General features: G+C 31.3%; 1 protein-coding gene and 1 non-coding gene across 2 annotated transcripts in view; both read right to left on the reverse strand.

Annotated features, from left to right (window-relative positions):
- The window catches only part of LOC122850403 (titin-like), a 30219-nt gene extending 24765 nt beyond the window's left edge, over nucleotides 1–5454 (reverse strand). The window contains exon 1 of the mRNA XM_044149556.1: nucleotides 57–5454. Coding sequence (XP_044005491.1) covers nucleotides 57–5454 — 5398 coding nt within the window. The remainder of the gene's footprint in view (nucleotides 1–56) is intronic.
- Nucleotides 5455–6826: 1372 nt separating this feature from the next.
- On the reverse strand, nucleotides 6827–6897 carry Trnas-gga. The gene has a single exon. It is a non-coding gene; the product is annotated as a tRNA-Ser (tRNA).
- Between the last annotated feature and the right edge of the window lie 6169 nt (nucleotides 6898–13066).

The raw sequence follows: 13066 nt of genomic DNA on the forward strand, positions 1-13066 counted from the left end.
TTGTACATGTAAAAATATAATAACATAAATACTACACCAACTTGATGAGCACTTACCGAAATTTTCCTTCCCATGATGGATCTCAGGATTAACCGTCTCTACTTTTATGTTATTGTTATCTAATCCTAAAATGATAGCTGAGCCCTTATAAACTAGCTCGCTGGGTTTCAATGGCATTGATTGAAGATCTCGAGCATCAGTATTTGTCAATTTTAATATTATTGACGAGTTTAATGTATCTTCGTCTTTTTGTTCTGTTTGTTGTTGAGGAAATTCATGAACTGCCTTTATATTCTCTTCTGTGTCACTTATAGTCGTTGATATTGGTGAATGACGAGTATCTGGAATTTCATTTAGATTCACAGTTGTTTCATTGAATTCACTGTTTATTCGACCAGAACTGATTTCGCTGATTTTAGCAATGTTATCGTTCAGAGTTGAAGTATAGAAACTCTTAATCATACTTTCTTTTTGATGTTGTTCCACTAGTAAAAGCTCTTCTCGTTCATTTGAAAATATTTGAGAAATGTCTATTGCTCTTATATCCATGAGAGTCCGGTCAGCCCAATTTTCTTGTTTAGTTTCCTTTCTTATGAATTTTCCGAGGCTTTGTAATGTTATCTTTTCTGATGTTGTTGCAACATTGTATCCACTTATAAAAATTTGAGGAACGTTTAATTCAATCATGTGTTTAGAATCTATCGTCGTGTTATAATTCTCTAATCCCAAAACTTCATATCTTTCAGAAGTATTGTACGGAAGATAATCTATTTTGGTCTTATTACTAGAAATCCCGTCCTTGGAGAATATACTTTTTGATTCTTCCATCAAAATTTGTGTCACATTGATTGATGACTTCTCAGGAACTAGAAAGTTGGCTTTCTGTGTAACTTGATTATTTTTTTTTCCAAATTCTTCAATGCTGTTTTGCAGTGCAATTTCATATAATACTTCAATTATTTTATGTTCTGATACCATAACTTTCACTTCCTGTTTATTGGGATGACTTTCGTGTAATTCTTTCTCATCTTCTGTTGAAAATTCATGAAATACCGAAAGTGCAAAATATAAATTACTAACGACCGTTGACTTTTCCTTGATTGGTTGTTTTTCCAATAGTTTATTGACAGTACCGAAAATTATAATGTCAGAGTTCTCGACCATATGTTCGTTTAAACTATTGAACCGATCGACTACTTGAGTCATAAATTCTGCTTCTGGCAAATTTGTTTCGCTTTGGAAAGGTGTAAGAACCACAATAGCAACAGATGCCTGCTGATCGACTAATTTTTTTCCTTTCTGAACAAAAGAAGAAGCATCAACTTGCATGTTCTTGATACTAGCTAACTCGTTCATTTCAGATGTTTCAGCTATTCTACAACATAGTAGTACTTGAGTTGCACTTTGAAGTGTTGGTTTTTGAAGTTTTTGGAAATATTCTTCCAACTCATTTGTTGAATATTGAGAAACTTCGTAAGCTGTGAATCCAACGACAGTTAATTGGGATTTTTCGTTTTTCAAAACTAGTGCTTGGTCTGAATTGTCAGTATTTGATACTAACTCTGCTACTAATATTTTAGCAGTGCTTTTGCAATCCAATTTGATTTGCCCATACGTTTTTGTTATGTTTTCGGAATGTGGAATCGCTATCTCAGCTTCATGACAATGAATAAAAAAAATAGCTAAAGAATCCAAAAAATCTACTTGTAGATTACTTTTTCTATCACTTTGAGTCGAATAATGTTGAAACAATGCAACTCTTTTGAATATCGTGGTTTCTTCTATTTGACATAGTGTATTACTCGTCATATTTACAATAACATTTTCATTCTTTACTGTTACATTAGAGGAAATAAGATTTTCAACTTCATTCGATATATCTTCTATTACAGTAAGAGGAACATATTTAATAATTTTCATATTACCAAGACAGTTATTGACTTTTATAGTGTCATGAAGTAATTTTTCTTTTTCGGCTACCGGTATATCAAGGTTCGATATAGAGTTGCATACATATAAATTCGTCACTATTTGAGATGAAGGAAGGTTTGATTTGTTGACATATACAACATTGTCTAATAAGTTAAATTCAGTACTTTGCACAATATCATATTCATCATATTTACATTGAGCCGTAACAGCTTTCATGTCGTATCCATCCTTTAATGTTTCTTCTACATAATCAGTTTCTGTCAAATTGATTACAATCGATTTCATATCCTGGATGTTGACCGTTGCTGTAGAGGGAACTTGATCCGTTTTTACGTTCAATAAATTTGGTATAAAATTGATTTGAGAATCAGTTATCTCTGTTACGATATTGATATGTCGACTTTCTATAGTTTTTTTGGCTGTTACACTCAAACTATTCTGTATTTCCTTAGTATCTTTGATGTCTTCCAAAAAACTGTCGGTCAACCATGGGGTCTTTTTTCTACTGAGTAATAAGTCATCCGTGTTATAAACGAGTTTTAAATTTTCATTCACAAGTTCTTTGTTTTCCTCTAGTTGGGTTTCTTTGATAACTATAGAATTGAATAAATTTTGTTTAGCCCGTGCTTCATATTCTTTTGGTTTAAACTCGTCAATTAGAGTTGTGACATCATCTATTATTGTTTCATCGGTCTGAATACTTTTTTGTGGTATTGCTGATATATAAACAGAAAATATTTTATATAGTTCTGGACAATCAATAATTTTGCCAGTATCTTGAGTTATGAGCTCATCGATAAATATGCACTTTTGTTCTTGAAAATTGATATTATCAATACTTTTCTTGCTATCTCCATGAATTTTTAAAAAGGCGCAAGTTTCCCCCCAAATAGTTTCGGATACATCAACTGATTTGAATGGGTGCGTTTCTTTTGTTGCAGAAGATTCAGTAGGAGTAGAATCAACAAAAAAAGTAACGCTATCATGGAGAATTGATTCTTTTCGTTCGATTGCCTCTTCAATTTCAGCGACTCGTTTTGCCGTTGTACTAACGACTGATTTTGATTTTTTCAATTTTCCATTAAAGTTTTCAACCGTTGTGACATGATTGATGATAGAATTTCGTTCGTTTATAACAAAATTTGGTGATGTTAAAATAATTTTTTCATTCACTTGAATGTTTACTACTTCATTGATAAATTGCTCAAAAATCTGAATAGTATGTAATAATTTATGATTTAAACTCGCACGTACTGCATCTAATTTTTTGTTCACATCTCTTCCGGTACTAAGATCTACAATAATCTGAAATTGTTTAACTAATTGGTGTCCTAAAATGAAATTCGGCTTGATCTTCATCGTCACACAGCAAAATGAGCTGTTGAAGATATCTTCTTTGTTCAAAACGATATTAGGAGCGGATTCGGTCACAGAAAGGCAATCTGAGATTTCAAGCTCAGAATTCTCATCTATTGGCATTTGTGTAAACTGGGGATTTTCATGTTCTTCAATCTCCGTTTCAATGACATAGAGATGTTGACATATCTTCTGATTAATGATGGCATGGTAAGTCTTCATAGTTGAAACTAATATTTCATGAAAGGTTGGTTCAACTATAATTTCTGAAATTGCTGGTAGTTTTTGTGTATCGGTGAAATTGAAAAAAGCATAACCCGTTTGTTCACCTTTCGAAAGATATGAGTTTTCTATTTCATTTGTGGCAAATTCTGAAATTATTGCGATTTTTCCCGGCTCAGTGATATCTGTAGTCGCTGTTATTGTATAAGGTTCATTTTCAGTGTCTTGAACTGATTCCTCTTTGTCACTAATTTCTTGAAATCTAATTTCCAATGGCTGAAGTAGCATCAATGTCGATTGAGCACAATGATAATTGGCATGTGTACTATCAGGCAAACGTGCACAGGAAAATTTTAAATTGACTTCTTGTTGTTCGAGAGCAGATTGCATAAGTGGAGTCACTGATGCGAAAGTATCTTCTATTGGTTTATTATTGTCATAGTATTCTTCCTTGTAATTGGCAAAAACTTCGATAATGTCCATGTTTTCTGATGCACTGACGACAATAGAACCTACCTGCAAATCAGGGACTTTTCTCTTATTTGTTGTTTGAAGATCGTCAACTGTATTTATTATATCGATAATCGTTCCAGCATAGTTTTTATACTGAATCGTTGCTAATTTCGGTATTGGAACAAAATGTTCAGTGATTGAACAAAGATTGTTTTCAATTGTTCTTTCATCGACTTTAAGATACATTACTGGATGACCTGATACTGATGTAATTTGGGAGTATTCAGTTTGTTTGCTATCTATTTCATGATTTTTTTCTTTTTCGGCAGGAACAATTTGCAAAACTTCTATTCCGCTATTTGTACTGTATACTTCAAAGGGGCTGCTCAACCTAGGACTACTGAATAATTTCATTACTCCATCGGACTGATGAAGGAGTGTCTCTTCTATAGTCTTCGCTGAATTCTCGAAGAGAAGAACATTACCTTTTTCTCCAACATATTTAAGTTTTTGAATGACATCGTCCAAAAAATCAGATGCCTGAATATGCAAGTTGGTGATGGGTCTTTTGTAATTGAAACAAGTTTCAGCAGTCAATCGAGGTACCCTATCATTTTCAATGAAAACTCCTTCAGATTCTTGTATTTCATTTCCGGAAATAATGACAATTTTTAAAGGTAAAACGTAATTACTTACAACCTTCTTGAACGATTTATTTTGTAATTTATAGATCAAATTGCTATCCCATATTATTGTGTCACGTATCTGAAGTGTTATACTAGGGAGTATGGTCTGATCAGCTGTGACTTTGATAGTTTCTTGAATATTGAAGTTATTTTCAGGATTTTCTATTTCAGAAGTATGAGTAATAATTGGTTCGAAAGTCTCAAGTTTCTGGATACAGTGATAAGAATTTTCTGTTCGATTAAGAACTAGTACTCCTTCTTTATGTTGAACGAAATTCTTTTCAATCAATGGAACTTGTTGATTCTTTATAACATTCATTTGAACTTGTTGAGTTCCAAGAAATCTGTCAGTAATAAGATCTATTCCACTTTCTATTATGCTTATGTCATCAACAGTTAATACTCTTTGCATAGTTGCAGAAGTTGAAACTACCTCAGTTGGAACAATTATTTCCGGATAATACTTGTCGAAATTGTCTTGCGCTTGAACTTCATTAACAATAAAAGGTTCGATAGCAGCTATGTTCATGCTTAGTCTGTCTGGAGTAGTTCCACAAGGCTTAAACTCTTTTTCACAGACGCTTCCATAAGTTTCCGTCACTGAGAGTTCAATGTTCGTCGGTGTACGCTTGCTTTCAGCTGCAATATCGAAATTAAAACGCTGTTGCATAATCTCTTCACTCTGGTTGGCTGTTGTTTCATTAACAATTACAACTTCTCCCTGCGTAACACTGATACTAGATTTATTCGTTATCATAGGTCTTTCATCGATTGTGCCTGTAGATTGATACAAATTATAGGGCATTTCAGAAACCTGAATGCTTTCATTGCCAACTACTTGCGGAAAAACGTTATGAAGTGTAGGCTTAAAAACTCCTGAAGACCGTTTAATTAAACTATAGGACTTTTCCTCAGGCGTAACATATGGTTCAGGCAGAGTAACTGATTGGGTTGCCATTGGCTCAGCTAAGTCAACCTCATAAATGATACTTTCTGCTATAAAGTTATCTTCATTCAACGCAGTACTCAAAGTAAGCTCGAGGTTTGCATTTTCCGTTTTAAGTTTGTTCGAAGTTAATTTTACAATTCTCGTTAATGGAGCGACTTCATTACATTCATTATAAACATTCATCGGTAGTGAAAAAGCTTTCTTTTCAGGAGTGCTTTTAGAATCTTCTTTTTTTTCAATTTGAGCTTCTTTTACATCTACTTCTTTTTGAGTTACTAATTTTGTCTTGATATTTTTACTTTTATGAATTTGCAATATGGTGTTACTTTTTTTCTTATGCTGGACTAAGTTTACTGTATCTACAGCTCTTGTCTTATTTATGAAATGTTTTTCATCGAATTCTTCTTCCACTTCTTGAACTACATTCTTTTTAAATTTTTGTTCTAATAAAAGTGGTTTTTTCTTTTTGACTCTTTTTAAAATAGTGCAATTTTCATCTCCTGTCTTGTCGGTCATAACTTCGTCAACAGCAGATTCGATGTTCTTCTCTAACTTAAAATCATGGGCAAGTGTTTCGAATGATTGCTGTGTGTCCTCGTATTCTGTGAAAATGATGTATAATAATGTACGTGTAAGTATCGTGTATGTGCAATTTGTTTCCAGTTAACAACGTGAAGAAACTACTTATGTTTTATTTTAATCTAGTTTTTTAGTCAAAATTTTACTATCGTTGTAAGAAAACAAATGAATCAAACAAATTAGGCATGGGTAAAACTCAAAGCCAGGCATCAGTATGGCAACGTCCGAACTCAGGCCCAAGCGCTCGAGGGATGCAGAACGGGACTTATCGTTCATTCTGGCTTCCATGACCGTCCGTTGTCATTTTGGCTGGTACCAAGTTCATTCCCAAGCCGGATTAAGGCCAAAAAAAAATCCAAGTTCGTTCCCGGGGGTGGTACTATTGCGGCCGTGTTCGTTCCTATCGCAAATTCCCCTATTTCAATTTTTAGTACCCCCTGTTTTGAAAAAAACCAGAAACTTAGAAAAAATAACGAAGTTCCCCCGCCGGGAATCGAACCCGGGTCTTTTGCTTTCCAGGCAAACGCCTTGACCACTAGACCACAGGGCTTCTTATTTTTTCTAAGTTTCATCAAGTCAACTCCGACGTCCTTCTATGCGTCAATTCATTTTTTTGAAAAAAACCAGAAACTTAGGAAAAATAACGAAGTTCTCCCGCCGGGAATCGAACCCGGGTCTTTTGCTTTCCGGGCAAACGCCTTGACCACTAGACCACAGGGCTTCTTATTTTTTCTAAGTTTCATCAAGTCAACTCCGACGTCCTTCTATGCGTCAATTCCTCCCTTAACATTTTTCTTCACATTTTCTTCAGTCTTATAGTCGAGTCTCCTAAAATGAAATTTCACCACTTTTGTTCAAAGTTTTGAAAAAAATCATGGGGGTGTATTTGAGGGTGGAAAATCGATGATTCGTAGGAAAAATCACGGAAAAATTATTTTCGGGGGGAAAAAATAAAAAGGGTTAGTTTTTTGAATACTGGGCAGGCTATGGGTCGGAGGGGAAAATAATTTTAAAAAAATGTAGGGAATTAAATTATCTAAATTTTAAGTGTCTATAATTTTTCACGTAGATTGAAGGGTTAAAGGGGAAATCGTGGTTGAAATAATTTAAAAATCGTGAAAATCAAACCGAGGGGGAATCTTAAATGAGGGTCGCCGTCTCCGCTTTGTCTTATGCTTCGTAGCTTGAGTTCAGGGAATTTGAGGAAATAATAATAACTAAATAAATTGAAATGATATTTTATTTTAAAATAAAATAAAATTTATCATCGACAATTTATCTATTTAAGGTTGTTTTTAAATCGCATGACCGGGCAACGTTTTGGGTTCACAAGGGTACTTACAAACGTATGTTAAATAACAAAATTATAGCGCCCCCTCATGCCTAAAATCTTTTCACTTTACTGATGCGTCATAAGTAGTGTGAGTGTTGCCGGCTTATATTTACAGACACTAATACTACTCTAGCAATAAACATTCAGGGGGAAGTTCCAAAACCGTACATTTCTTGTAAGAGAAGGATAGAAGAAGAGATGGAAGATTGAGCCAGAAGAGATAGAGAGAAGGATAGAGCTAGAAGAATAAAACCGAACGGCGATATTGGAACGTACCCTAAATTTTCAATGTAATTCAGCCGGCTGAAACCCGTAAATTTAAAAAGTAATTAGCCAATATCTTCTAAACGGCACTGAGGAAATGGATTATTTTTTTTTCATTGATTTCGTATTTGTAAAGTGTACAAATCTGTAGAAAAAAATCAAAATTTAAATTAAGAGTTTTAAAAGTACAAGCGCAAACGTACCTATACTCCCTATGCTTGCGTGTTAAAGTTGTCAACTTTGACACTAATTATCTGGATTTTGACGCAGAGAAAAATTACGAAAAAATTCCACCAAATAGATAATTATTTCATTTAAACATTAAAAAAAAAAAATCGAAAATTAAATTACGGGAATTTCATTTGAAAACAACCTTAAATTGTTGTTACATTTTTTTTTTAATAAAAAATTATTAACAAATTTTAAATTATTATTATTATAATAATATAAATAATAATTTAAATAATATATTAATTAATAATAATATAATTATTATTAATAATAATGTTGATACTGAAAATAATAATTATAATAATAACAATAATGATAATCTTTTATATAAATTAATAATTTTTAAACAATTACTCGCGATTTCTCCGAACCAGAATTTTTTTCTAATTTTTCGAGATTCGCGGCGGTTCCAGGGGTGAAAGGAGTGGTCAAATCGCGGAAATGTCCCAAGACGAAATTAGAGTACACAACTTAAGGAAAATTTACGGGTGTTTATTTTTTTTTTTTTTTCAATTATTAAATAAGTTATAAATTTATTTATCCGGAGAAAATTTTTTTTTTTAGGGAATTTTATTAGGGAATTTTAATTTCCTATTGTTTTCGCTTTTCTTCTGGACCCCCCCCAACCATGGTAGACACCCCCCCTAAAAAATTTCCTAAGTCCTTAAATCTCAACCATGGTAGACACCCCCCCAAAAAATTTTCTAAGTCCCTTAATCTTAACCAATACAATATATATAGAAAATATAAAGAAAAATATAGAAAAGTCACTGAATTTAAAGAAAAAAAAGCTAAATATGGGAAAATATCAGTAAATATAAAGAAAAATATAGAAAAGTGACTGAATATAAAGAAAGAAACGATAAATATGGGAAAATATCAGTAAATATAAAGGAGAATATAGGAAAATATCAGTAAATATAAAGGAGAATATAAGAAAATGTCAAAGAAAAATCGGTAAATATAAAGGAAAATATAGAAAAGTGACTGAATATAAAGAAAAAAACGATAAATAAGGGAACATATCAATTACGCCCCCCCCCCCCTTAAAAAATTTCTAAGTCCCTTAATTAATCTAAACAAGATAAATATGGAAAATGAAGAAAAATATAGAAAAATAAAGAATATATAAACGAATAAACGAAAATATAGAAAAATCACTGAATATAAAGAAAAATACGATAATTATAGGAAAATATTAGAAAAATATGAGTAAACAAAAAAGAAAAGTATAGCAAAATATCATGGAAAAATCATATTTAACAACAAGATTTCTCAACAAAAAGATTTTAAAAAAATTATTAACATGATAAATTATTAAATATTCAAGTTAAACAAAATATATATACGATCACTGGAGGATTAGTGAGAAAAATTAATGAACAATACCCATCAATAAATAATAAAGAAATAATCATACCAGTAGAAGCTAATATAAAATTCGATGACGATAAGGAAAATGAAAATTACCAAAAATTAATTTCGAGATTAAAAAAATACAAGAAATTGTACATCTACCAATTAATTTATTTGCAGGCAAAATAATTTTAGCGAAAAAAAAAAAAAAAAAAAAAGAAAACTATTCAATAATAATAATGACATTATTTAGATATCATCGCAATCATAATAGCAATAAATAAAGTGGAATTTATATATGCAATGTCAGGACGGTTATTGAAATGAAGAACAATAACATTAGTAGACGACAGTGATTATGAAGTAAAATAAAATTTAAATGAAAAAAAGTTTGATTAAACTAAACAAAGATAATAAATTGACCAAAGGAAATATATTTTAGATTGAACTAAATTTATTGAATGAAGAGGCAGAAAATTTCTAGGGAAAAAAGGGTGATGTGATAGCATTAAAGGAATTGAAAATAAATAAATATAAAAAAAATTAAAAATATAACGACGACTTCAGCAACAACTAAAACGTTAAATCCTGATTCAACCGAGAGAAAAAAGTAAATAAAATAAATACAATCGAACTCGACAATTTTGTAATAAATATTTAACATTGACAGGCTAAAATCATAGTACAACAAAATAAATAAAAACGGAGAGTTTATAAGGTTGGAAGAAAGCGATTCTGGACATAGAGATGACCCATTAGAAGGAACAAGCAAAATGAATGAAAATTAAATAAATTTTAGTTGTAACAATAATCATTGTAACGATAGAGAATGAAATAAATTTGTAGTCACGAATTTTAATATATATTAAAGAAGAAATTAAAATTCCCCCCGCAGGGAAGGCACAGTTGCTTCAGCAACTGTATGATCATTTTTTTTTTATTTTTACGAGATTCGGGGCGGTCCCAGGGGGGAAAAGGGTGGTCAAATCGCGAAAATGCCCCAAGACGAAATTAAAGTACACAACTTAAGAAAATTTGACACGTATTTATTTTTTTTTTTTTTCAATTATTGAACGAGTTATAAATTTATTTATCCGGAGAAAATTTTTTTTTTTATTTTTACGAGATTCGCGGCGGTTCCAGGGGGGAAACGGGTGGTCAAATCGCGAAAATGCCTCGAAACGAAATTAAAGTACACAACTTCAGAAAATTTTACACGTATTTATTTTTTTTTTTTTTTCAATAATTTAACTCGAAAATCTAAAATATTGGTATGGATAACTAAGTAAAATTAAGAAGTTTTTTTTTAGCCAATGTTTAATTTATTATCTATCAAAAATTAAAAGCGGATAAATAAATTATAACTCGTTAAATGATTGAAAAAAAAAAAATAAATAAATACGTGTAAATTTTCCTTACTCGTTGTGTACTCTAATTTCGTCTTTGGACATTTTCGCGATTTGACCACTCTTTTCCCCCCTGGAACCGCCGCGAATCTCGAAAAATTAAAAAAAAATTCTGGACCGGAGAAATCGCGAGTAATTGTTTAAAAATTATTAATTTATATAAAAGATTATTATTATTGTTATCATTACAATTATTATTTTCAGTATCAACATTATTATCAATAATAATAATAATATAATTATTAATAATAATAATAATATTATTATTAATTATATTATTATTTAAATTATTATTTATATTATTATAATAATAATAATTCAAAATTTGTTAATAATTTTTTATTAAAAAAAAAATGTAACAACAATTTAAATAGATAAATTGTCGATGATAAATTTTATTTTATTTTAAAATAAAATATCATTTCAATTTATTTAGTTATTATTATTTCCTCAAATTCCCGGAACTCAAGCTACGAAGCATAAGACAAAGCGGAGACGGCGACCCTCATTTAAGATTCTCCCTCGGTTTGATTTTCACGATTTTTAAAATATTTCAACCACGATTTCCTCTTTAACCCTTCAATCTACGTGAAAAATTATAGACACTTAAAATTTAGATAATTCAATTTCCTACATTTTTTATTTAAACTATTTTCCCCTCCGACCCATAGCCTGCCCAGTATTCAAAAAAACTAACCCTTTTTATTTTTTCCCCCCAAAAAAATTTTTCTGCGATTTTTCCCTACGAATAATCGATTTCCCACCCTCAAATAGACCCCCATGATTTTTTTCAAAACTTTGAACAAAAGTGGTGAAATTTCATTTTAGGAGACTCGACTATGATGACTCACTAAAATCATAAATCTAAAAAATTGAGCTAAGGAAAAGATGTAACTGAAGGAAAAATTGAGCTGGTAAAATTATGTAGATATTGCGTGTTTGCCTATAATTATAGCTTAGTAAAGAATCTAGCTAAGTAGAAAATTTAGCTAAGGAAAAGATATTATCTGAGTAATACCAAAAAAAACTAAATTGTGGCAAAGTAGAGAGGACACGGTAGGGAAAACGATTGGAACGAACTCGGATTTTTTCTCGGGAACAAACTCAGATGAACGGGCCCCGCCTTCCAAAATTAATCCGGGCATTTCGGGGAAGTCGGATCAAACTCGGCAATTACCGTCATTTTATTTATTGACTAGTTTTGCCAAGTTCAAAATAATGGACTTGAAAGAAAAAATTAAATTTACAAAAAAAAAAAACTTAGATATCTACATTATTTTTCTAGCAAAATATTTTACTCAGCTAGATTTTTTACTTCGCTGTAATTGTAGCCAAACATCAATATCTACATTATTTTACTTGGCTGTAATTATAGCCAAACAATCATTATCTGCATTATTTTACTTAGCTAGATTATTTACTTAGCTTTAATTATAGCCAAACAATCGATATCCACATTATTTTACTTAGCTAGATTTTTCACTTAGCTAGATTTTTTACTTAGCTTTGATTATAGCCAAACAATCAATATCTACATTATTTTACTTAGCTAGAATTTTTACTCAGCTGTAATTGTAGCCATGCAATCAATATCTACATTATTTTACTTAGCTAGATTCATTACTCAGATTGATTTTCGACTAAAGTGTCATTGTAGCCAAACAATCAATATCTACATTATTTTACTTAGCTAGATTTTTTACTTCAAAAAACTTGGAAAAAAAAAACATTTTACGAAAAAAAACTAAGTCCCTTATTACGAACTTGGCAAAACTAGACAAAACGAGTCGAAAAAAAAAAAAAAAAATACGGATGGTCATAATGGTCATAATCCATAATAAGCTGCCGCGGGGGGCACCATGGGGTGCTCGGTATCAGCCATCAGTATACTGACGACGACAATTACTTCATGTCCCTCCGCCGCATTAGCTTTGAATCCTGCCACGGTGGGATATAACGTAAAATAACGTATAGTGCGGCTAACGATACACTTCCGAGCTAAAAAATCTCAGTCTGAAAAATGTCGAAGTCTTAAAACAGTCTTTTTTTGTCCAACTAGAAAGACTTCGGAAGACCTCTAGGTAAAGACCTCAGTCTTACAAAGTCTTCCATTTAAAGACTTCGTAAGCCTGAGGTTTTTTGAATTTTGAAAAATTATGTAATAAAATGAATAAGGTGATAAGATCAATTAGTTTATACGAATTCGCGGGATATAGTTGTTTTTAGATATAAATTAATAGGAAATTTGATAACTTTATATCGGGTAGTTTGAAATTTTTCTAAGTTCCCTAATTTTTGT

Source organism: Aphidius gifuensis, linkage group LG2 (genome assembly GCF_014905175.1).
Source record: "Aphidius gifuensis isolate YNYX2018 linkage group LG2, ASM1490517v1, whole genome shotgun sequence".
Taxonomy (NCBI): Eukaryota; Metazoa; Arthropoda; class Insecta; order Hymenoptera; family Braconidae; genus Aphidius; species Aphidius gifuensis.